At 45.8% G+C, this 25,846-nt stretch overlaps 1 protein-coding gene and 1 long non-coding RNA gene across 2 annotated transcripts in view; both read right to left on the bottom strand.

Annotated features, from left to right (window-relative positions):
• Nucleotides 1–3,197, bottom strand: part of LPIN2 (lipin 2) — a 53,627-nt gene extending 50,430 nt beyond the window's left edge. Inside the window, exon 1 of the mRNA XM_040264681.1 lies at nucleotides 3,039–3,197. Coding sequence (XP_040120615.1) covers nucleotides 3,039–3,125 — 87 coding nt within the window. The 5' untranslated portion in view covers nucleotides 3,126–3,197. The remainder of the gene's footprint in view (nucleotides 1–3,038) is intronic.
• A 7,257-nt stretch (nucleotides 3,198–10,454) lies between these two features.
• On the bottom strand, nucleotides 10,455–17,414 carry LOC120881099. Its single transcript, XR_005725215.1, has 2 exons — nucleotides 10,802–17,414; nucleotides 10,455–10,508 (listed from the first exon to the last, which is right to left on the bottom strand). It is a non-coding gene; the product is annotated as an uncharacterized LOC120881099 (long non-coding RNA).
• Between the last annotated feature and the right edge of the window lie 8,432 nt (nucleotides 17,415–25,846).

The raw sequence follows: 25,846 nt of genomic DNA, 5'->3' as shown, positions 1-25,846 counted from the left end.
TAGTAATGGCAAACAAACTTGTGAACACCTAGAGGATTCGGTGTGGCACAATAAATATTTGCTGAATGAAGAGGATTGTTTTAAGTTAGGGGTTCAGTCATGCACTGGACAATAGTACCTGTGAGCCACCCCCAAGCGTCTCCTATTGAAAAACAGATGGGGGCATAAATACAAAAATGGATAATAAATAACCTTCAAAGAGCCTACACATACTTCTGGCCACAGCCTCTAAGAGCTACCTCGCCCCTGAATTCCTGAGCTCATCTGTGTCAGGATTGAGGCAATCAAGTCGTGAAAACAAAAATTCTTGGGGAGTGTGCTCCCCCAAACTGCACAACTAGTAACATCACCACATTGTTGTGAGGAAAAGAAATGCTACTCAACTAATTATTTAATTAGTGTTGTGACCACCGTCCTCCCCCCCACCCCGAGGGCAGTGTTTGGTTTTGGCCCCATTCAGCAGGGTGGTTCCAGGATTCTGGGCAGCCAGGAGTGATGTAAGGGGGGGGGGGGGGGGGGGGGCGGTGCTGTCTTGCCTTCACCCAACTCATGCAAAGTACAAGCCCCGCCTACAGGGTGACGACTTGTCTCCCACCTCTGTTTACGTTGCCACTTGTTTATGTTACTGCACCTTACTGTAAATAATATAAACATACAAAATTCTATCTGAAAAGCTTTTTGGACTCAACCAGGCCCTTTGATAAAGAGCACAGAGGAGCCAGAAAAGGGCTGCACTGCCCTGAGGGGGGGCTTCCTTCTTCTCAGAACCTCTGAGAACCTCTGATCGAGCTTTCATTTCTAGTAAGAATGGCCAAATACTGTCCATGGCCCCTTCCAGCTCTAACCCATAGGACTCAGTTCTAGAAGCATTTCTTAGGATTACATGTTTGGCCAAGAATTCTTGTAGCACATGCCTGTGTGCTAAGTCACTTCAGTCGTGTCTGACTCTTTCAGACCCCATGGACTGTATCCTGCCAAGCTCCTCTGTCCATGGGATTCTCCAGGTAAGAATACTGGAGTGGGTTGCTGTGCCCTCCTCCAGGGGATCTTCCTGACCCAGACATCGCTTATGGCTCCTCTTTACCACTAGCACCACTTGGGAGTACATTCTGCCTTAATTTAAAAAATGCAAGTCAAAGTAATTTAAAATAAGTGGGGGAAAATAAGGCTAGCATATAATTTTGGAAATTCGAGGTTATTTGAACATGAAACAGCTTGGCCTTTTCCTTACCAAATAAAGGAAAATATCTTCATCTGTTTAAAAATTATAGAAATATGAGATTTTAAAAAAATTCCCAATTTCTAACAAAGCACAGACGTTTCTTCATGGTTTTTAAACTTATGACATTTTTACATCTACATTCCAAACATGCAAAGTCACCTCCTTTATGATGGAGACTTTCACCCTCCGAGTAGGTGTGCCCGGACGGCAGGTGGCCAGCGAGGAGCGTCGGGGGTCACAGAGGGCCTGGACGCTGACTGAGCTGCTCCCTGGCCCTCGCCCCCCACACCCAGGTTCCAAGGTCTCCTACACAATCCATGCAGCTCAACAAGCAGATAGCAAATCCCGTGTCCCCAACACGAGCCACTCAGAAAACTCAAGTGTCTCTTGGGGCCGGGAGGTGACTCCCAGACTTCAATGTCCCAGTATTAACATGGAGAGAAGCTCCGTCAGCGCAGCCCTGACACCCACCTCCCGCAGAACGCGGCAGCCGGAAGCACCGAACTACTTCCTGTGAGAAGGGGTGTGTGCGTGGGGCGCTCCTCGTGAAAGAACTCTTCCTAAACTAACCACCGTCAGCGTGTTCGCCGTTCTCCCTCCGACCTGAACAGCAGACGTGCAGGAATCTGTATACACTCATGCGCGTGTTAGTCGCTCAGTCGTGTGTAACTCTTTGCGACACCGTGGACTGTAGGCCATCAGGCTCCTCTATGCACGGAATCCATTAAATTGAAATTTCACAAGAAAAAGACCTCTCTCCGAGGCTGGACTTCCATTCCCAGTCAGACCACGTCCCGCCCCATTGTTGCCGAGACCCCCAGTGAGTACACACCTACCAACAGGTCCACAAGCAAAACGCACACAAAAGCACAACATTTTAAAGGTGACAAAAATCTGCACAACTTGAAAATCAGTCTGATTACAAGCCACGGATTTTACAAACTGTAATTTTTGCTTTATTTTACATGGTTTCATAAAAATGCACACCCTCAATTTTCTAAAAACTACCTTTACCTCATCACATTTACTTCAGATTATTTTTACAGCAAAAGGTTCCATAAGTATGTTGTCCTTAATTCATCTGTTTCCTTAATGCAGACTTCTAAAACTTATACTTTATGTGACCTGTTTTATTTTACATCTCATAAGAGAGGAAACTTTAGATTAAAAAACTCAGGCAATTCACGTTTCCCCCACATGTTTCAATATTACGAACTTTTTGTTTGCAATCACAGAACAAAGAGAGAGTCCTGCTGCTCCTCTGTCACAGATAGAGTAAGATGCTAGTTTCAAAACGTGTTTTCAAAACAAATTTGACTAGGACCAAAAAAAACCACCAGACAGACAAACCCATAGAAAAAGATCCCATTTATGGCTAAAATCTGAAAGAGTGGAAAAAAAAAGCACGTAAAACTCAATGATTTTTATTCCTCACCTACTACACAGATGCAAAGAGAATGTGAAACCAGATACATTGCATGTGAAACCTAGTTTCAAAAAAATTCCCAGTTTACAGCAGCAGTTTCAGTTTTTTCCAGGCATAAAGTTATTATTCATTAAATAGTCAATAGAGAAGGGTGGAAAGATGGTGTAGAGTGAGCGAGGGAGAGCAGGCAGGCAAAGACTTCTGTTGACTACAACTCAGTTCAGATTCTTAGTATGAAAGTCATTCTGATGCTACACCCTCCAAAGAAAGGTATCACTGCTTTCCCTGGTGGGCGCCCTGCCCTGCCCCCTTCTTGCAGCAGGTTCCAGGTTGGTGTTGGGGGGTGGGGTGGGATGAGGGGGCAGTGGTGTGCTGGTGGATGTCACTCACCAGGATGCCAGCAGGGGCCTTTCCATGGTAAACACCTTCAGGAACCTTCTCCTCCTCATCTTCACTGTCGTCATCTAAGTAAAACATCTTAAAACTGAACTAGTTCATCAGCAGCATGCCTTTTCTCAGAGATGACGGCACGCTTCTAAGTTATCAAAACAGAAAGCTGTTCTGCTGACAAACTGAGGCAGACTGTTTGCCGACACAGTAATATGGTTAAAACTGAAAGGAAATGGCTCTTAAAAAAAAAAAAGGCAATACAGGCATGACTTTACCAGTAAGATTTGCTGAAAACGCCTCAACCCCATCCCTCTGGAGGAGATAAGCAGGGGCACGGGACGGGCTGTGCCGGGTGTTTACACTGATAGGTACCAAGTCCTGGCCGGGCACAGGGGCCTCACTGCCCTTCCATCACACGGAACACGGATTGAGTTAATGATTCCCCAGATTAATCACATCCTCACTTTTAGAAATAAAAGTAACCATACATACAGAAATGTCATCTTCAATAAATCAATCATGCAAGGGGAAACAGTTCACATGTTTTCTAGGCAACAAAGACAGGAGACATATGCTTTTTAGAACTCAGTCACTGAATGTTTTACTCTGTCATACTGGAATGACCCAGTATATTTTCATAGTTCTGAATGGGAGCTAGCCTACTCAGCACTGTAAATAATGAACAAATTATAACAATGTTACTGTACACTAACGTACATTAGTTATATTTATGCAATAGCACACACACATAATTATAATAATAATAATAATTTAACTTCAAGAGTAGGACAGTTCAAACATCCTGGCATTTCCTTTTCAGCTCTTAATAAGTCAGTATATAGAAACAAGTGAGTTTTTCTAAAAACCTAAAACACACTTACACACAGACAAAACACATTAATTTTTAAATTGAAATATGCCATATTTTGCAAGCCAGTATATAGGACTGTCTGTTACAAATAGGCGTTATTCACATGGATATGTTTAAAAATATGGCCAGTGCCAACTGAGATGTGCTGTGAGCATAAAACACACAGAAGAAAAGCAGAATGTGAAGTAAGGTTTACATAAAGTTACTTGTTGATATGAAAATGCTCTGTATATACTGAGTTAAATAAGATATATTTTAAAATTAATTTTTCCTACGTTTCTCTTTTTACCTTTTAATGTTACTAGAAGTTGCGAAATGCCACGTGTGGTTCCCATTATATTAATATTTCTACTGGAGCACAACTTTGGGATCCTGAGACAACCTTGAGAACAAGGGTGGAAAGGAATCCATAATGAAGAGCTGAAGGTGACAGGAGTTCTCATCACACTAACTGATCCTCAGATGTTTAATAATGTTCATGTTATTCAACTTTTTCTCTATCTCTAAACATTAAACACAAAATTTCCAAATGTTTGACCAAGGGGGGTGGTGTTGGTAATGTTTACTACAGCAACAGACCTGCCAAGATACACAAACAAAAATGTTAAATGGCAAAATTTTTAAATTTAACCAAAATTAGAAATAGGGAAATGTATCCTGTATTCAACATGTCGCACTGCCTGCTGCCTAGCCCACCAGACATCCACGTGCAGGCGCGGGTGCTTGTCATCCAAGTCCATACACTTCATGTACACAAACCCCCTCCACTTGAAAAAAGAAGTGATTTTAGGAGTCTATTACTTAATGCATAAAAATGTAAGCCTCTTCCTTCCTCCACGTACCGCTGGCAGGCCCGGATCCTCAACATCAGATGGTAAAAAAGAACCCACCTTGGGGTGCCGCCCTTGGGAAAAAAACAGAAGGGGAAGTGGGAGGTCAGTGGCAGGGAAGTGAGGAGAGATGAGAAAGGAGGGTCCAGAGAAGCCACGAGGAAGATGAGGAGGTGAAGAGAGGAAAGCAGGGCAAACAAGCTGGAGAAGACAAGAAAACATGCTGGTGGGAAAACGTGATCCCTTTTACAGGTGAGGAAACTGAGGCCCAGAGAGGCAGTTCGCCCAAGGCCACCCGCTCGGTTGGCACTGATTTCTGGCCAATGCTTTTGTCTGTGATGCCAGGTTGAGGCCCCGGGCGGAAGTGCTGGGGGAAGGGTCACAGAGAGACAGGGAAGGAGGCCTGAGCCAGCCAGGCAGAGGCTGTCCACAGCCTTGACGTCACCGCCTCTTATGCAACGAGCCGGCCCCAGGCCAGCCACCCGGGCTTCCAGGGAGCCTGGGTGCTGTCATCACCGTGAGGTCCGGACCCATGACTCACAGAGACTCTGACTCAAGGAGCATGGACCATGGACCCAGACGGAAGGCGAGCTCAACCTCCCAACACCGACTCCCCTCATAGGGCACACGCCTCTGCTGCCCCCTGCCGTGCCCGGACGCCATCTGACCCCAGGCTGGGACCCGACAGTTCCCTGAATCGGTGGTGGTGCTTTTCAGACTTGAGTCAATAAAAAGGTGGAAATCACAACCAACCATTCTTAATCACCTCTATGACTATTTTCAAAGAAAAATACTACTGACTTTTTTCTCTACAGGCTAAGATAAGAATAAACGGTTGAGCATTGAGAAAAACTACTTTTTATTATTGCCTAGCATCTTCAATAATATTTTTTTTTAAAAAGGGTAGTTGGTAGTCTTTTTTTCTAAGACTTAAATCTTTCAAGAAAAAAAAAAACTTCTTGAAATCTAGCATAGTGACATAAAACTAAAATGCTGGTGAGGAGAGTCAAATCTTATTCAGATTCCATAGCTGATGACGCATGTACAATATATACCTTATTTTTTTTTCCACTACTAATCCCATATAAGTATGGGATCAGGTATAAAGAACTTAACAAAGTATAAGAATTTAAAATTTCCTAACATGAAATTTGCTAACTGGTTAAACAGAAATATCTTTACGCCACAAGTTACAGTCTGTTTTTAACGCAAAACATGAAAATATTGATATGCGATCTACTCCCCCAAGTGGTCATGATTGGAATAGCAACATATTGAATTACGGATGAAGAGGACTTCCCTGGTGGCTCAGTGGTAAAGAATCTGTCTTCCAGTGCAGATGTGGGTTTGATCCCTGGGTGGGGAAGATCCCCTGGAGAAGGAGATGGCAACCCACTCCAGTATTCTTGCCTGGAAAATCCCATGGACAGAGGAGCCTGGTGGGCTACAGTCCATGAGATGACAAAGAGTGGGACACCACTTAGCAATTAAACAACAACAAACCAATGAAGAGGTGAGAAAACTTTCTAAAAAGTTTTCATTAGTAAAATGTACGATGAAAATATTTTTTTTTTAGCCTCAGTTACAAAGACTTCACGATCTCCACCATAACTACCCTACCCGGAAGGAGCTAACTCGGGTGCACTGCACATTTCCAAGGCCCCTCCTGGCAGAGACAGAAACATACAAGGATCACAGACTACACCAACGCCTAAGACGTTTTTCCTTCCATATCTGGAGTTACTCATAATTAACGTTTGACGCTGAGAACAATCCAAAAGGGACTGATAACACCTTCTTCAAAGACAGGAGAAAAACCTGATACTACTCTGAGGTTTTCCAAACTTCCCTAGCTCAGCCATTTTTTGGAGAATGGCCATCCAGCCATCCAGTCTACTCAAGCTCCCGTGTCTCATTGTGTCCTCACACACCCAACCACCAAACTCTAAACAGCATTAGCTAGTGGCAGTTTTCACCTGAGCCGTGAATGAACGAACAAACATAAGCAGGTCTTTTTAGAACAGAGGTGAAAAAAACAGAAGGGTCTCCTGAGGGCAGAACACCCAGCTTAAATCAACTCTCCCAACACTAATCTTGATGACGTACATCTTACATTTAAAATTCAACATTTTTACCGTCCACTTTGAAACGTCCATTTGATTTTTTTTTTTTTAAGGCTAAATGGTCAAAAGTTTTTTTCCACCAATTTTGGGGCTTGAGGTACCACAGTTACTGAACAAATGGCCTAGAATGTCCTCAGTGAACATCCTAGTGTAAGGAATTTGGGACTAAGCCACCTCTGAGCTCTCATACTCTGACACTAATGTTTCTAAGTCAAACTTTCACCCAATATTTTGAGACTAGAATACTACCAGTCTGCAGGAGTCAAGTGTGTGACCGTTAACAGGAAAGCTTAAACAGCCCAATAAAAGATCAGAAGAACCATGGCTGGACTTGTGTCCGACATCCTGGACGACACTTTCACGAAAATAAAGCCAAATGGGAAACCCCAGGGCAGCTGCCTCACTTGCAGGTGTGTGTCTGTGTCCTGTTCCTCGTAACTGTTCCTGTTCAAACGTTTGTCTTTCTAGCCTCCCCTTTCACCCTATGAATAGTAGTTTGCAATGGTCCTGCCCCCATGGTGACATGCAGGGGCAAGTCCCTAAGAATAATAAGCAAGCTTCTGTATGACGGCTATGTCTCCCCATTTCACTCACACTCTAGAAATCCCTGTTGTATTCTCAAATTCAAAAAACTGTACATAATTTAAAAAGTGTGGTGCTCTAACCTTTTAGTAACCAATTCTCTGCTATAACCTTACACCTGGCAGGAGCGCACAGCCATCGCGGCAGGTGCCGCTGAGGGTGGCACAGGCTGGGTGTCACCATGCTGCTCCACTTGGGATGGCTTAGAGCTCGCCCGGGGAACTAACAATGAACAAGGGCCGACGGTATCATTAACACAATCCAGAGAAGAACAAGAGAAAATGTCACAAACTGATCAGTATCCTGTAGGGGCCCGTGTCAGTCACGTTCACATTCCTCTGGTTCTGTACGTTTCTCACTGAAGATCTGGACCACTTGAGAAAAACTAGCGAGAGCTGTTTTAATTATTTTTGTTGCTGCGATTTCACCTCCTTCAAAAAATTACTTAAATTTTCTTTGCTTTAAAAATATTGGTGATTAGCTGGTACTCTCCTTCCTGCAGTCTTCCATGTAGATAAATGAGCTGCTACCATAGTGCTGAGTAAGTACTCAGAAGCCAGGAACTCAGCAGTAATCACCTGGATGTGCAGTTTCTTGGCCGGGGGTGGGGTGGGGGGTGGGGGGGTGGGTAGAAAAATTCCATCACACGTAAAATTCGTACAAATAATAAGTACAATAGGATTTCAAGAGACAAGTGCACAGAGGACGAACTGTCACCGAGAGCAAGAAACAGTTCACATCTTACATGGAAAAGCCAGGATGTACATGCGGGCCTGCCTGACTCCAGAGTCTCTGCTTTTAACTGTATTGCTGGTGTTTAATTCACAGCTTGCTTACTATTATATTAGCAGGCTTAAAGAAAATACCACCCAAGCCGCTGGGATTATCATTTTAATCAAGAATCCTCACGAGTGCTGATCAGAGTCAGCCCACAGGACAGATGCTCTGCAGGCTCAAATGGGCTTCCAAAGGAGTCTGGAAAGCCCGCTTGGTTTCTGTGGTCAGCCTGCTCTCCCACTTTTGTTTCTTTTTCAAACTTCCATGTTTCTCAGCTGCCTGCACTCGCATCAGCCCTGCCTCCCCATGAGAACACACAGGATCTCTTCTCGTATGCAGGTTCATTTGTGTTCTTCGGGAAATGAACGGCAAACAAGGCTTAAAACACATTGCTATGAGAATAACTTCAGGAATTTACTTTCAGTTGGAACATTCTAATGCTACATTTAAGTCTGTTACCAAATTTTATTTAACCAGTGAAATTTAAAATAAAATAAAAAATCAGAATTCTGAGATGACCGTCTTTCAGAGGTTGGATCTGCCTATTTCAATATAAGGGTTTCCCTTGTGGCTCAGCTGGTAAAGAATCCGCCTGTAATGCGGGAGACCTGGGTTCGATCCCTGGGTTGGGAAGTTCTTCTGGAGAAGGGAAAGGCTACCCACTCTAGTATTCTGGCCTGGAGAATTCCATGGATCATATAGTCCTTGGGGTCGCAAAGAGTCGGACATGACTGAGTGCTTTTCACTTTCACTTCAATATAAAGCTCCCCTGCTGCTGCTGCTGCTAAGTCACTTCAGTCGTGTCCAACCGTGTGTGACCCCATAGGCTCCCTTGTCCCTGGGATTCTAAGATGAATTAAGGGGGAAAAAAAGTTAAAAATTGCAGTACTGGTACCCAGTTATATCACACACATACAGAACTCAATTCCAAGATGGAAGGAGTAGTTGCACCCTTCACTGAAGGTAAAGCCTTATGTCAGCTTTGCTGCTGCTGCTAAGTCGCTTCAGTCGTGTCCGACTCTGTGCAACCCCATAGACGGCAGCCCACCAGGCTCCCCCGTCCCTGGGAGTCTCCAGGCAAGAACACTGGGGTGGGTTGCCATTTCCTTCTCCAATGCATGAAAGTGAAAAGTGAAAGTGAAGTCGCTCAGTCGTGTCCGACTCTTAGCGACCTCATGGACTGCAGCCCACCAGGCTCCTCCGTCCATGGGATTTTCCAGGCAAGAGTACTGGAGTGGGTTGCCATTGCTTTGCTACTGAGAGGTTAAACGCTAACATATCTAAAATTAAACCCTGCAATGTCTGGGCACAGGGAGGATCCAAGAAAGCACAGAGGCATCTGAAAGCAGCAACATCAGAAGAAAAGCACCCCTCCTGTAAGTATACAGCAACTACCGCAACAGAGTGTGACGCTTATTACAATCTATTTCTCTTACAGACTCAACACACCTTATGAGACTCTCCAAGGGAGAGGACATTTACTTTGTGTAAAAATCACTAGCCTTTGCAACAAATTCATTTTACTAATGCTTTTAACATATATTTTAATCTCAAAACTCCTGGATATGAAAAGAAATCAGCAAATACAGGTAACATAAGCTAAACATTCAGGACAAACTGTGTAATACATCAGTATTTACATTGAAACCATACAAGAAAACACAATACTGGCAATCTAGCATTCTTTCTCTAGTATTTTTAACTCTGAGTTACACTCTGGAGCTAGTCCTTTGCAACCATTATCTCTGATCTATATAACTTCTGTGTAGATAGATTTGCTTTATCCTTGTACTTTACAGATGAAGAAATAGAGGCTCAGAGGGAGCTAATTTTTTTAAGTGCCAAATCCAGGTTCAAACCCCAATCCACTTACTGAAACCTCAAGATGTCTCCATAGTAACTTCTAGGACATAACACTTTGGAATTCAAATTTGATGTGCTAAGTATTTTTAAAATCTCAAATAAAATAAATTTAAAAGAATAAGATATCTAGGAATAAATGTAGCTGAGGAGGTGAATATTTGCATATTTAAAATCACAAAACATTGCTAAAATAAATCTAAAGTGACTAAAGTAAATAGCATAAGTAAATAGAATTTAAAGTGACTAAAGTAAAGAGCCTCGCATTCATGGCTACAAAGACTTAGCACTGCTGAGATGTCAATACTACCCAAAGCCATCTATAAATTCAAATCAATCTTATCAAAACCCCAACAGACCTTTTTTTTTTCCCCCAAAATAGAATCTATCCTTAAATTGACATAGAATTGCAAGGGGCCAAAACAACCTTGACAGAGAAGGCAATGGCACCCCACTCCAGTACTCTTGCCTGGAAAATCCTATGGACGGAGGAGCCTGGTAGGCTGCATGCAGTCCATGGGGTCACTAAGAGTCGGACACGACTGAGCAACCTCACTTTCACTTTTCACTTTCATGCACTGGAGAAGGAAACGGCAACCCACTCCAGTGTTCTTGCCTGGAGAACCCCATGGACGGAGGAGTCTGTTGGGCTGCCATCTATGGCGTCGCAGAGAGTCGGACACGACTGAAGCAACTTAGCAGCAGCAGCAGCAAAACAACCTTGAAGAAGAACAAAGTTCCTGATTCCAAATCTTGTTATAAAGCCACAGTAATTAACACAATGTGGTACTTGCATAAAGCTAAACATACAGACCAACAGAATAGAAGCCAGCATCCAGAAACACACTCAAACATCCAAGGCCAGTTGTTTTTGACAAGGGTGCCAATCCTATTCAATGGGGAAAGAACAGTCTTCAACACACGGTGCAGACAGCCCCAACTCCAGAGCCTGTCTGTCTAACCACACCGTAGGTGTCTAATTCACATATACAGAAGACCTATTGTGTAAGACATTTCTTATAGAGTAACTAACTCAAAACAGATCAAAGACCTAAATATGGGAGGTAAAACCATGAAACTCAATGATTCTTAGACATAACACCAAAAACATGAGTAATGAAAGATAAATTGCATGCCATCAAAATTTAAAACTTTTTTCCCCTGCATCAAAGGACCTTATCAAAAAAGTGAAATGACAAACTACAGAATGGGAGAAAATACCTGCAAATCACATATCTAATAACAGTTTCGTGTCCACAATATATAAAGAACTTTTGTACAACTCAACAACATAAAGGCAACCCTATCCAAGTATCAGCAAAAGACCTGCACAAGTAACTCTGTGAAGATACAAAAATGGCCAGTTAAGTACATGAAAGATGCTTACCATGGTTAATCATTAACGAAATGCAAACAAAACCACAAAGAAATACCACTTCATACTTATCGATGGCCATTTTCAAAAAAACAAACAGAAAAGCGTTGTGGATGCAGGAAAACGTTGCCAGTGTGTAGAGGGAGCAGCATCTCTTACCCGCCCTACCCCCTCCACAACTCACGACATGATGCTGTGGCCATCTCCCCAGGCAAGAAAACCAAACACGTCTTCCCCGTATCTGAGTGTCCCCTGGGAGCAAAATCCTTCCAGTTGGGAGCCATGGTTTATCTAGACGGCATGTGGCCCTGTATTTATGCACTGGATCTGGTTAGGGACACAGCTTCGGCTCTGAATTTAGGCAGTCTTAAATGATGGCTCCACTGCTTCCCTGACACGTAACCATCCTGAGCTTCGGTCTGACCAGAGCCCCACATGACCCCTCCCCTCCACAGAGCTGGGGTCACAGTGGTGTCCACGAGGGAGGACTGTTTCCAGAGTTCAAGGAGTTCAGACTCCTGTGTAACTGAGCAGGACCCTGTAGGGCCTTCCAGGGACAGACCCCCTCCCCATATCCTCTGCTGCAGCTCCTCCTTGAAGTGCCTAGATAACAGTATCTGATGTTTCAACACACTTCCTGACTTGTTTTACAGATGCTAAAACCTCCACCAAATGGAAGAAATTAACCACTTGAGGCCCATGAGCAGACAGCCCCCAGACCTACTGGAGCCTAAGGACTGACAATGTTAACCATGCTGTCAGCTGGGGCACCCTTCCCTCTCCTTGCCTTTAAAGATGCTTTACCGAAAGCCACAGGGAGCTCAGGTGTTTTGAGCACAAGCTGCCCTGGACTCCCTGCTTGGCGCCCTGAATAAACACTGCCCTTTCCTTCACCACAACCTGGTGTCAGAAGACCAACTTTACTGTGTGTGGGTGAGCGGACCCAAGTTTGGTTCAGCAACAGCAGCACATGGAAACTGCTAGGTACTTAACAAATACCAGTCTTCTTCCTTCATTAAGAAACAATGTACAGACTGTCCGCAACCTATAATGGTTTGGCTTGTGAATTTTTAACTTCACAATGGTTCATCTTACGACTTCTCAGCTTTATAATGGTGCGAAAGCAATATGCATTCAGCAGAAACCTTACTTTGCCTTCTGAATTTTGATCTTTTCCCAGGCTAGGGATCTGCCTGCTCTATGACCCTCTCACGTGCTGGGCAGAGTCGGCCCAGCTGCCAGTCAGCTGCCCGGTCGTGAGGGCCGATGACGGTGCACTTACAGCCATCCTGCACCCAGCCCACCATTCTGTTCCTCACTTTCAGGACAGCAATACGTCACACGGGAGTCAGGACTTCACGACACAACAGGTTCTGTCAGTTGGTCCTGCCCAACTCTAGGCTAACAGAGGTGTTCTGAGCACGTTTAAGGTAGGCTGGGCTGTGATGCACAGCAGGCGAGGGGTATGTGAAATGTATTTTTGATTTAGGATGTTTTCAACTTAGGATGAGTTCATCAGGATGTAACCCTATTCTTAAGTAGAGAAAGATCTGCATTGAAAAGACCTGGGTCACGCAGGAGCCTAACAGGTGATATCAGGCTAGGACCCCTGCCGTCAAGGAGCCCACTATTCACTGAGGGACACAGAAAGTCAACAAGTGACCTACGACTTAACTCCCACTTCAGTCAACAGCTCTTCTTAGCTCTCACTTTAGCTTCCCAAACCATTTCCCACTCCCTAAGGCCCACCCAAGAGCAGTCTACCCTGCAGCCTATTTGTGCAAATAGTATGTGAGTCTTAACTCAGAGATTCCAGCCCCAAAGAGCCAAACTAGGGCTGACCTGGGTCAGAAGAGCCCGAAAGTGTAGGCAGAGGTCTTCAGGGAAAAAGGCTAGATCCAGCTCCTCCCAGACCTGCACCCCCCACCCCCCGCCCTGCACCCCGCCCACCCTAGACTGGCCTCCGCAAGCAACAGGAAGACATCTTCCCCACATATTCCCTTCTTCCAAGTTTTGGTGTAAAACCGCTTAGTCACCCTGACACGTGACCTAACTATTTAATGTGAATGCTCTCCTTTAATCACTACTGAGGGGTACAAAATAAACCAACCCTATTTTTGTACCACTGCCCAGCACGTTATTAATTTTTTCTTCTTTAAATTTAGGTGCCACACAGGATAAAAGCCAGTGTCACTACGATGCAGTCTCCACTCTTAAACAGCACAAAAGCAGCTGTGGTTCATTTCTCTCGCTTGCCTCATCCACCAGGTTTGCTCTGAATGACTTCTGGTTCTTTTCATAAACCCAACCTACCTTGAGGAGAAGGCAATGGCACCCCACTCCAGTACTCTTGCCTGGAAAATCCCATGGACACAGGAGCCTGGTGGGCTGCAGTCCATGGGGTCGCTAAGAGTCAAGACACGACTGAGCGACTTCACTTTCCCTTTTCACTTTCATGCATTGGAGAAGGAAATGGCAACCCACCCCAGTGTTCTCGCCCGGAGAATCCCAGGGACGGGGGAGCCTGGTGGGCTGCCGTCTATGGGGTCGCACAGAGTCGGACACGACTGAAGCGACTTAGCAGTAGCAGTAGCAGCAACCTACCTTCAAGGGTAAAGATCTTCCACCATTGTGCATGAAGAGACGTATTTCAAGACTGAAAGCAATTTTAGAAGGATGAAGTGTTCCCAAATGTGTGAGAATGACAGCGTCAGTGACATGCAGATACTGCCCCTAGGCTGCATGGGCTCTTCCTCATATTCCCTCACAGACACACTGCTTGTAGGAGTATACACAGATTCCTTATCAGCCATTTGTAATGGGGTACAAAACTAAGCACTTGAGGTAATTAGAGCTTACGGGGAAATTTTAGATCTTATTAATAACATATGCACCTGTTACTTAAACATCAGCGCTTTTCATTATGGAGAACGTGCACCAATGATCACCATCCACCAGTCCCACCTCGGTGGGCATTGGGGGCTGCTCTCATCCCAGGACCGTATGGACGTACATATCTATGCAGCAAGTTTCTCACACACACACACCCCTCCCAGAACAACAGAACCACATTCCACCTCCCCACCCTACCATCTGGTTTCACAGAGACCTTGCCACAGGCACCAAGTTCCATACATTTTCCAGGAACACCAAAGCTGACTGTAAACCACTGCATGAGAGGTGATGGTTTCAACACTTCACGAATATGCACAGTTCATTTTTGAGGCTTGTATTTCTCTAACTTAAATTGAATGGAGCATTAGCGAGGTTAAAGCTACAGCCTTGGCTATCATCAGAATGCCAAGCCCTTGTGTGGGAATGGATCTCACCTGGGGAGAGCCACGATGCATTCCGGTGCCACAACCCTAGTTAGAAGGTGACTTCTGCCGCATAAACAATTAGACCAGCCTCTCTCACTGCCTCAGTCACCTTTCAGTGACTCCTGCGGTGGAGGAGGATTTTCCTCATGACTTGCAGCACAACAATTAAACAAACAAGAAAAAAAACAAGCACCAACCCATCAGCTTAGTTAACCGATGTCATGACTGTGGCCAGGAGGCCTCAGCTCCTATAACACAGACAGCCGCAGGTCCCCTGCGTTTCACTCTCAGGAATGCAGCCCCCGGGATCTCAGAGGGAAGTCTCTCAGATCAGGAAGCACAAATTCACCACTTCCTCCTCTTCTTTTTGGAACCACCTGGGGACTGTAAGACGTGTTGATCAGGAGGCTGGGAGGCAGGGCCGTTGACTCCCGGGCAACCACCCAGCTCTGGCATCCCAGGCTGCAGCTGCAGAAGGCCCGGGGAAACCTGGAAGGGCCTTCCAGCTAGGCCAGTGCAAACACGACTTGAATTTCATGTCCTGTTTGACTGTGCACTGTGCCTACCAGGGCCCCGGGGGAGTTTTCAGACATGTCAGGAGGGGCCATCCCCCTCAGGGCTCTGGGTAGACCGAGAGAGCAGCTGCAGCCAGCACCCCCTTCTCCCCAGCCCTGCCCCAGGGAACACGAGCTCCTTCACAGAGAGAGAGGAGGATTCCCAAGAGCAACAGCGGGTCAGTGAAGTAGCGTTTGTAATGTTGGAAAACGAAGCCACATCGATCTGTTTAAAAGCAGCATCTACTTGGACGTGCTGATCAGTGTTCGATTCTGAGCTGGGATCAAGCAGTGAACTTGGCGGACCAGGCACCTGCCCGCACAGCACTTACACTGTAACGCTAAGGAGAGAGAGAGGCAAAGACAAAGACAATGCTAGACCGGGATAACTACTACGAAGGAGGTCAAAGGGCGCAGGGAGGAAGGAGTGGAGCGGATGACTTTAGGTGAAAGCCACACCTGAGAGACAAACAGCACAGCTAACCCGGGAGAGGGAGCACAGGACTGCGGTCTCCTAACGTGCAGGGATGAACTTCGATCTCCCCTCACAGGGCTCTGCGGCTGCTCTTTCTTTAGGCATTCTGCCAGCCTTCAAACTACTGCAGAATCAAGGCCAGAGTCGAAAATGAGGTGACTCAGATGCTAAGTTATAAAACATTCAGGAAACCAGAGGAAATTTTAGCAGTCACAAACTCTGAACAAAAATCTCCAAGTGCAATCAAAAAATTGCTTCCTGAGAGTGGTTTTCTGATCTTCAGTGAAGACAGACGTGACTAAAAGCATCTTTTAAGAGGTTACAATAAAGAGGACACGCTGTTGACACAGAAGGTGTTCCCTGATCAGCATTCCACCTTGACACTAGTTCTTCTGGGCTGAACTGTGGCCCAGGGTAAGTCGATGTTCGAACCCTCAATACATCACAACGCCACCTTATCTGGAAGCAGGATCTTTACAGAGGTTAACTGAGTTAAAATGCGGTCGTCAGGATGGGCCCTCAACGAATGACTGGCTCCCTTATGCAAAGGGGAGCCCTGGACAAAGAGAGACACACACAGACACGCACACCCGGGGAGAAGGCCATGGGAACCTGAGAAAGAGATCACGGTGCCCTCACGGTGCCCGCCCACAAGAAACGCCGAGGCTGGTGCCTAACCAAGAGAGGCAGCCCTGGAGGACCCAGTCCTGCTGACACCGCGACCTTGGACCCACGGCCTCCAGAGCTTTGAGACCACACGCTTCTGGGTTTAAGTCATCATTCATGGCACTTTGTGATGGCAGCCCTAGCAAAGGAATCCACTCCCCAGGTCAACAGGAAGAAATACAAGAGCAGTAACTGGCAAGCACAAAAAGCGTGGTTAGAGGAAGTGGAAGACGTCATGCTTTTGAAAGATGAAAGATGGATGCAGGAAAAAAAAAAACAAGGAAGATCACACAGTCAGAAAGTGCTCAGAAGCCCTCCTTGGTGGAGAGATGTCAGAAACCACGACAACTCCCAAGAAAATTTCCAAGTCAAAACCATGATTTTCCAAACTGAATGTTCCCACAGGTGCCTGCAGACAGGAGGGGCAGCCCCCTCCTCCCGGCTCCACAGGAGGTGGTCACGACAGGAGGGGCCCTTGACCTCCAGCAGCCCTTCCTGCACCTGCCCACTGAGAGGGCAGGCCCAAGGCAGGCAAGGGTCGCAGGGACCCAGGCGAGGGGTCTGTCAGAGGCTGGGGGCCTGACACACACGCCAACACAAGAACTAACTGCAGAGAAGACAAAGGCGAACTGCTGAAGAAACAGGATCCTCGCACAGGCTCGGCTCTGAACCATATTCAGCCGTGAAAACATAAACACCGAATATTGAGACAATAAATTACGATACAGTTATGTCGGGAGGATGGAAGGAAATGTGTGTAAGGAGGGTTATACAGGAGATGAATCTTCACCTCGCACACCAGGAAGTCACTTTCTCTGAGAAAGCCTCCAATCAGAAAAACCAAGCTATTGAGGTGCAGGCACGCGCGCATGTGCACACGCACCCACGCACCCAAGTCCCACACAAAACAGGCAGAGGAGCTGAAAGGAGTTGCTTTCAGGAAGCAGTGATCAAGAGTGAGGAAGAGTATTCAAAACACTATTTGAATTTGTAAACTACATATAAATATATATATACACACATATACTTTAAAATGTCTTAAGATAGAGAAATTTATTATGTGATGCAGCCTTATAAAACAGAATCTTGTTTACCGGAATGCGATCTACTAGAGCAGAGAGAAATAAACACCAAGTGCACAGGAGCACCATGAGGTTTTGTTTGGCTTTTAATTAGAAGAAGCTCTTTCCCAACTCTCAGCATCAGCCCTGGTGGTCCATTTGAGATTTAGGTACTTTTCATTAACAAGACCAAACAAATGAACCAGGAAACTTAAATATAGCAGAGCCCCTATTATGTTATCCGGATGATTTGTGTGGGGGAGGGAAATGTCCTACCACAGAAACAAAAAGGCAAAAGTTGCTCAGTCACGTCTGACCCTTCGTAACCCCATGGGCTGCATGTGTCCCATCAGTCTCCTCTGTCCATGGCATTCTCCAGGCAAGAATACAGGAGTGGGTAGCCATTCCATTCTCGAGGGGATCTTCCCAACCAAGGGATCGAACCCAGGTCTCCCACATTGCAGGCAGATTCTTCACCATCTGAGCCACCTAGGAAGCCCTACACAGAAGCCCTTTCCCATTTGATGGCAAGGACATCAGCAAAAGATTCAGCCAGCATTTTACCAGGATGACATTCAGCAGTTGGGGGGAAAAAAAAAAAAAAATCAGCTACCATAGCAATACAGGTAATATTAGTATTTTTCAACTAGCAGAGAATAAAATTACACATAGTTTTATGAATCTAAGTAAATTTTTTTATGAAAATGATTGAAGCTTGCAGAAAAATGTCAGCTACTTAGAGACTAGTTAAAAAGCAGACAGCAATAGAATTTTCTTTTAATTAAGCGTTCATCTGCAGTATATACCAAGTACTGACGACAGCTCTACTTTGCAGATACAAAGACAAGGCTCTCCCTACAGGCCTGGACAACAAGATTCACACAGCCAGAGGGAAAATGACGGCAAAAATCCCAAGGCTTAAGTTTGTAAATGGACATAGTACATAAAGTATATACAAAACTGCTGACTTACAAAAGCATATTGCCTATTTTGACACTATAAAGATTAAAGTTTCTGGGTCAAGGAAGAAATGTTAAGCACAGGAAGCAATCATATTTCTGAGACATAAACATCTTTCAACCAAACATCATATTCTAGTGCTAAAAATACCAGCACAGAGGTCTCTCTGATTCTTCCTTGGCTCCCTTTGAACCCCTCGCCATCCAGCTTCACACAGAAGCAGACTTAACCCCCCCGACAAGACTGCAAGCTACTTCAGGGCAAGGGGGATGTTCTGCTGCCTTCCGGCCCTTTGCCCTCGTCTAGTCAGAGCTCCCAGTCCGCCACCCTGCCTCGGTCCTGGGGTGGATCGAGGCTCTGACACTTAACACACATCGTACTCAAAACCTGCGAACCAGCCCAGCTGTAGAGGCATTGTTGTTTCCACATTATAGATGAGACAACTGAGTCAACTTAAGGCCAAAAATGTATTTAAGAACGTGGAAATTCCTGAAGGTCTATGAATGTATTTGTTTAATGGGAAGTTCCCCTGTACTGAAGAGCTGATAAATCCCAAATCGTTAATTTATTCACAAGTAAAGAAAACACCATTAAAACTCCATTAAAGAGAATCTTTCTGCAGATGGAATTGGCAAGTTGAGTCAAACGATACAGTGAAGAAAGCACCAATTAAGAAACCCTCAAACTCGACAGCATTAGGGGTCTCAGCCAGCTGCCCCCACGGGAGGAGAGAGGCTACGGCGTGGAGGAGACAGCTGGAAGCCCCATCCAGCTTGGCCACGTTGGACTCGGGGCCGAGCCCCTCAGTCCAGTCCCAGGTAACGGGGAGTCACAGAGGACACCCAAGTCGATAGTCCAGAGTACCTGGGAAGATCCCTGAGGAAGGGAGCTTCTTGGATTCTGACAAACGATGTCTCCAGAAGTCCAACTGAGCCCAGTTCTCCTTCTCGACACTAAACAGAATCAGTGTCCCGGGGGACTCAGCTGAGAACGATATTCGGCCAGCGTTTAGGGGCCGTGTTGTAAACGCTCCATCCCGACTCAGCCCAGCGATGCTCTCGTGCAGGGGAGGGGCAGGCAGAGGGACCAGGCATTACACAGTCCCGCTGATTCCAACATGGTCCCAGGCCCACGGCCTCCAGGGTTCTCTCCCTGGCACTTCTTGCCCTGGCACCGTTGGCTTTCAGACATAAATGCCTCAGAGAAAGCCAAGGCACCTACACAGCAAGTGCTAGCCTTCTAGCAATTGATAGACGCTGATATTAAGAATTAGTTCTCCAGTGTTACCTAATCAAGTCAAAACAAAGCCTGAAAACTGGCTCCAGCCTGTTGAGCAGACACAGGTGAATTCTTACAGTCTTTGGGCAGAGCGGTGGTGATGCAGTGAGGGCGGCACCGCCCCCTGCACAGCTGCCAGCCTTTGGCAAAGCTCTTCCAGCCTCACCATCTTTACCTAGAAAATGGGAGTACTATCTCCACCTCCCAGAGTCGTCGTGACTCTTGAGATAACTTGTGTGAACCACAACGCCTTGACCTAAGAAAGCGTTCAATCATGTAACTGTAATGATGATGTCAAGGTCTTACAAACATTAAGCACCTCCTAGAAACATGGAGTGTTCCTAAAAGTAGACATCAGCACCATTTTGCAGACGGAGAGCCTCAATGGGTGGAGCAGCTATCTTTCAAAGACCCCCAAATTCCAAATTCTTACTTTTCAAATAACATTACTTAGGCAAGTTTTTTGAACTGGCTGAGCCAGGTCAACAAAAGATCAGTTCTTTCTCAAAAAGTACTGGTTTAATACATGTTTTTAGTTATAAAATGGAAACCTTCTCTCTTAAATGATGCTTCCCTAAATAAGTCCTGCTTCTGTGTAGTTCTTATGTAAAAAGATGTTATGATTATTTTTCTTGTTCAGTCGCTAAGTCATGTCTGACTCTCTGCAACCCCACGGACTCTAGCACGCCAGGCTTCCTGTCTTCCACTATCTCCCAGAGTCTGCTCAAGTTCATGTCCATTGGGTTGGTTATGGCTATTAATGTTACTCAAAATTCATCCAAAAATGTTGAAATTTTAAAGAAATATGTAAGTAGATTCTTTGGAAGTTTTACAAAGAAAAACATAATTACACATAGACTCCTGATGAGGCAAAACTATATTCATACAGAATCTTGAAACAAAATGTATGTCCCCTAGGGGTCTCCTCTAAGCCCAAGCACTCCTTGACTTACGCTGGTTCAGAAAAGACATCAGTTTAAGAGGGTCACAGGTCTATGACCCACCCATCAGAGGAAGTACCACTTCATACCAGGGAGCAGCAATTCAGAGTACTTAATTCACATGAACTGTCTGATGGTTTCACTGTCTCCCAGTTGATACCTATACAAAATCATACAATAAAATTAACGATGAGTTTATATTGAAGAGCTTCTACCTTTCAAGGGTCTTTCAGAATGAATGAAACCACACGTCTCTAGTACAGCAGGACACACCCATCTTATCAGGAGCAAAAAACGTCACATCACCACTAAATGACGAGATGAGAACCATCCTGACCACCGCACACTGCCTCTGCTTATTCAGAGGCAGAAGGCTCTCAGGTAGATTTCAATTCCAGATTAACCGATGAACTTCTTTATAATTATGATCCTTTTTCTATAAAAAGGAAAACATCTTAGTAAAGATTGGAAAAATCTTACTAAAGATTGAAAAACAGGATAATATCACCCCTTCCATTAAGTTTCAGAAATAGGCAAATGCAGACACGCAGCCACTGAAGATGTTACTTGGTGCCACACACCCGTCTTCCTTCCTGCGAGAAAGTCACTAGTCCCAGCTTCAGAGTTTCTGAAGGAGGTTTTCCCTGCCCTCAGCATCTCCTTTTCATCTACAATTACTTAATCATACTCACCAAAACCAAGTCACTTCTAAACCTAGGTACTGGTACCTCTTCTCTTTGAAATATTACCGTCTTTAATCGTTTTTCTTAAACTTTTCAAATCCATGTAATGGATTTGCACTCCCTGTAATGTTACATAAAATATACAACTAAAGTAACAAATGACCAAAACAGGTAAAAATCAAGACAATTGGAGAGAGCGCAACAGATGCCTTCAGTTACTAGGTGTGCACCACCGCCTGGGCACCCTGGATCTGACTCCTTCCATACATCAACCCGTTAAGACCTGTCCCTTCCTCTCTCTCCCCTTCTCAGAGACTTGTAAACCTACAGATCTTACGGTGCCCCTGTTTAAAGGTTCCTTCCCTCTTCAAACTGTCTTTTCGCTAGAATACAACAAGCCTTTACATCTGGCTTCTTCTTCCATCCAACAGTCCACCTCTCCTCTACTCCCTTTGGTTCACTATTTACAGAGCAAAGGGGGCAGATTGGCCACAGGGAGTGTCTGCAAACTAAGGCAACAGTTGTTTCCTCTGCCCCTGGTGAGCAGCTAGAGGAAAGCCATAGATGACTTGAGAGCAAACACAAAGCAGCCTAGGAGAAACGAAAAGCAACTATCACCACATGCAAAGGGCGTGCCTCCCTGCAGCTGATGTTAATCAAGGAAAGTGCCTCTAGAGGATTAAATGTTCAGGCAGGTGGAGATGGTTGGGAGGAAATTGAGAAAGGAGAAATTCAGATTTGCTAAAACAGACGAGAAGAACCATTCTAGATTCTTGAGTAGGAAAGATGGAAAAAATGCTAGAAGCTGAAAACAATTTAGAATTTACAAACCACTCTGAATTTTACTTATACTCTCAAAGTGTTAGTCTCTCAGTCGTGTCCAACTCTCTACGACCCCATGGACCGTAGGCCCTGAGGCACCTCTGCCCATGAGATTTCCAGGCAAGAATACTGGAGTGAGTTGGCATTCCCTTCTCCAGGGGACCTTCCTGACACAGGGATCGAACCTGGGTCTACCGTATTGCAGGCAGATTCTTATACTCCGCCTGGTTGAAACAAAAATCAGTTGATGCAGTTCAGACAAACTTCATTACGAAACAATCAAGGGAACTGGTAGAGAAAATAAATGAGGATATGAAATGAAATAAAGCCAACAGACTCAGTTACTGTTCATAAGATTAATGACGGAAGACTTTATCTAAACTGTTCACATATGCCAAGAAAGTCAGATAAAGACAATCCACCAGCTACCAGGGTAAGGCGAGCAGTGCTTTCCTGGGAGCCAATGCTTCTCCTCTGAAGAAGCAGGGAAGTCTTATTTGGATAGTTCATGTTGAAAATATGCAGATACACTGCAGATACATACAACACTGCACAATATGGTCTAAATGCAAACATGACAAAAACTGGCCACACTTTCCAAATAGCTTTTTAAAAGATCACCTTCTAGTCCCAGCCCCTGAACTTGTATGTAGTCTCTCAAAACATATTTGATATAAATAGTCTAAAAATAATTTTAAAAGCCTCCCCCCAGACCCCGGACAGTTCAGTTGGTAAAGAATCTGTCTGCAATGCAGGAGACCCTAGTTCGATTCCTGGGTTGGGAAGATCTGCTGGAGAAGGGATAGGCTACCCACTCCAGTATTCTTGGGCTTCCCTTGTGGGCTCAGCTGGTAAAGAATCTGCCTGTAATGTAGGACACCCGGGTTTGACCCCTGGGTTGGGAAGATCCTCTGGAGAAGGGAATGGCTACCCACTCCAGTATTCTGGCCTGGAGAATTCCATGGACTATTCAGTCCATGGGGTTGAAAAGAGGTGGACATGACTAAGCGACTTTCGCTTTCCACCTAACAGTCATATAAACCCCTCCCTGGGGTTTGGCCATACCCTTCTGGTACGACCCGAGATGAAGGCAGGGAAAGGGGCTGATGCTATGGCCAAGGAGCCTCGCTTTACCGGGTGAATGCATTCTGGCTCCTTTTTTCATTTCTTTGTAGCAGTCTAACTGACAAACAGCATCATTGAAATTTAGCACTCAAAGTCTTTAGAGGAAAAAAGATTCTAAACTATAATCAGTGAAGCAAACAAGATTGTACAATATAATTTATCATTTAATTCCAAAGGTCACACTATGGGGCTTTATCTTGCATCGCAGCACCATTTATCTCCTAACGGATTTTCTTTTCCTTCTTCCCTCTAGAGGGAATGGATACTTAGGAGCCGAATTCCCAGTCCCAGGGTTCCAGAGCAGGCCAGACCACCTGGACCCAGCTTCCTGCTGCCAAGGACTCACAGAGATCCCAAGCGACTCTCTCTCCACTTTCACCCTGGACTATAGGACAGGACACATGTGAAGTGTCTAGCTGGAGTGACAGAGTGTAACTAAAAGACTCAAGCCCAAGGCAGGGAAGGTCGATTCCCCAAATCACCGCTATTAGCCAGCAAAGCCACCAAAATGACTTACTTAAATACTTTATTACTCAGATAAAGTCATAAAGCATCCTGCTCCAGCCTGTAGTAACTATCCTCAAAGTTGCTCTAAGACAGCATTTATATAGGATTCTGCCTGCCAATGCACGAGACACAAGAGAAGTGGGTTCAATCCCTGCATCGGAAAGTACCCCTGGAGGGGGGCATGGCAACCCATTACAGTATTCTTGCCTGGAGACTCCATATGGACAGAGAAGCCTGGTGGGCTACAGTCCATGGAGTCACAGAGTCGGACCCAACTGAGCATGCACGCGCTGCCAAAAGAAGGTGCTGCATACCAACCCGTGTGCTGTTTCATCATAAAGAAGGCAACTGGTAAGTCAGAGGACTCTCTGGAGCCAGAAGGAAAACAACTTACTTCTAAATGAAGAGAAACAGCACAGACCAAAACAGACTTTCAAAATAAAGGCCCCAAACCACTGCCCAGTGATAGATGGGCAACTCAGTGTGGGCACACACGTACACACAGAGTGTGGGGTCGGATCAAAAGGATTTAAATTAAAGGTGGGCAGACTTGTTTGAAGGGGCACTTCCTGACAGGTTGCTAAGCACCCACGGGAGGCAGCTGAACCCACCTCCTAACTAGACAAAGCTTCCAGCTGGGTGTCACCGCTGCCACCTAGGAGGAAATGCGTGTAGATGAAGCAGCATAGCTGCCAACACAGAGAACCAAGCTGTCTCTAAGCTCAAGTTAATATGTAAACACTGAAAAATGCTCACTGTGATGCACATCAGTTCACTGAACACCTCCAGCGGAGTGGGGGCTTCCCTGGCGGCTCAGCAGTGAAGAACCCACCTGCAATTCAGGAGACATAGGTTGGATCCCTGTGTCAGGAAGATTCCCTGGAGGAGGAAATGGCAACCCACTCCAGTATTCTTGCCTGGGAAACCCCACAGACAGAGGATCCTGGGAGGCTGCAGTCCATGGGGTCGCAAAGAGTCCGACACGACTGAGTGGCTAAGCCACCGCTACCACCTCCAGTAAGTGGCATGGCCCAGACTGTGCATCCAGGGCTCACAATTCAGGAGAGCTGAATTCATTCAGGAAGTCCCACCAGCTCTGGACACACTGTCCGCTTCTTCCTACCTTCATTCTACAGACCTACACGGAGATGCTTCTAGAAGCCAGCCTTATCCTGGGAGCTGGCAGCTACCAGAGTCTGGCCTTCTAGGACACAGTCTAGCATAGGAGAGAGAGGGTGCAGTCAGTAACCCAAACGTGGCAATCCCCAGTGACGAGCACCTTTCGCAGCCACAAGAACAACGGAGTAACCACACAGAGCCCAGCTGATCCTAATCATCTGCTTCTCCCCAGTGTCTTGACTGTAGTCAGATGGCTTTCCAATGCTCCCACTTCCAGTCCCTCCAAAACAAAGCTTCTCTAGTTGGTTCTCAACCTCGCCATCGACTACAACCGAACCTACCAGTCTCATTTCTAGCATTCTTCGGCCTTCACCATCCACCCCTGGGCCTGGAGGTGCTTCAATCTGACACATCACCCCCAACTGCACTTTGAAACTGGAGGGAATCGGCCACCCACACGGTACAATGCCCTTGCACCCCTGGCCTGGGGGCTTTTCACACTCGTGGCCCAGGATGGCCTAAGGCTGCGGCCCCTTCAGCAGAGATGCTGCCGCACTAGAGGGCCCTTCCCCTGCTGCTCCCACCTCTGCCGTACCTGCCGCCCTTTCCAATGTTACCGCAGCTGAGAACAATCAACATCAGACCACCAACATATAAGCCATCGGGGCCCCTAAACAATTTCTAAATACTTCAAAAGCTATCTCAGGACTGGCTACGTGTTGTCAAAGCTTTAGGAACTAGCCAGGGCAAGTTTCAATAACCAGTAACACTCATGGGCAAAGAGCTTCAATAAGGCCTGGCCTGACACCAAGGCAAGGGGCACTTTTTCAATGTGGGGGCGGGGGGGGGCACTTTTTCAATGTGGGGGCGGGGGGGGGG

This window comes from Oryx dammah, unplaced genomic scaffold (genome assembly GCF_014754425.2).
Source record: "Oryx dammah isolate SB20612 unplaced genomic scaffold, SCBI_Odam_1.1 HiC_scaffold_22, whole genome shotgun sequence".
Classification (NCBI taxonomy): Eukaryota; Metazoa; Chordata; class Mammalia; order Artiodactyla; family Bovidae; genus Oryx; species Oryx dammah.
Note: the sequence above shows the minus strand (reverse complement) of the source record. Positions and strands in the feature narration are given on the sequence as shown.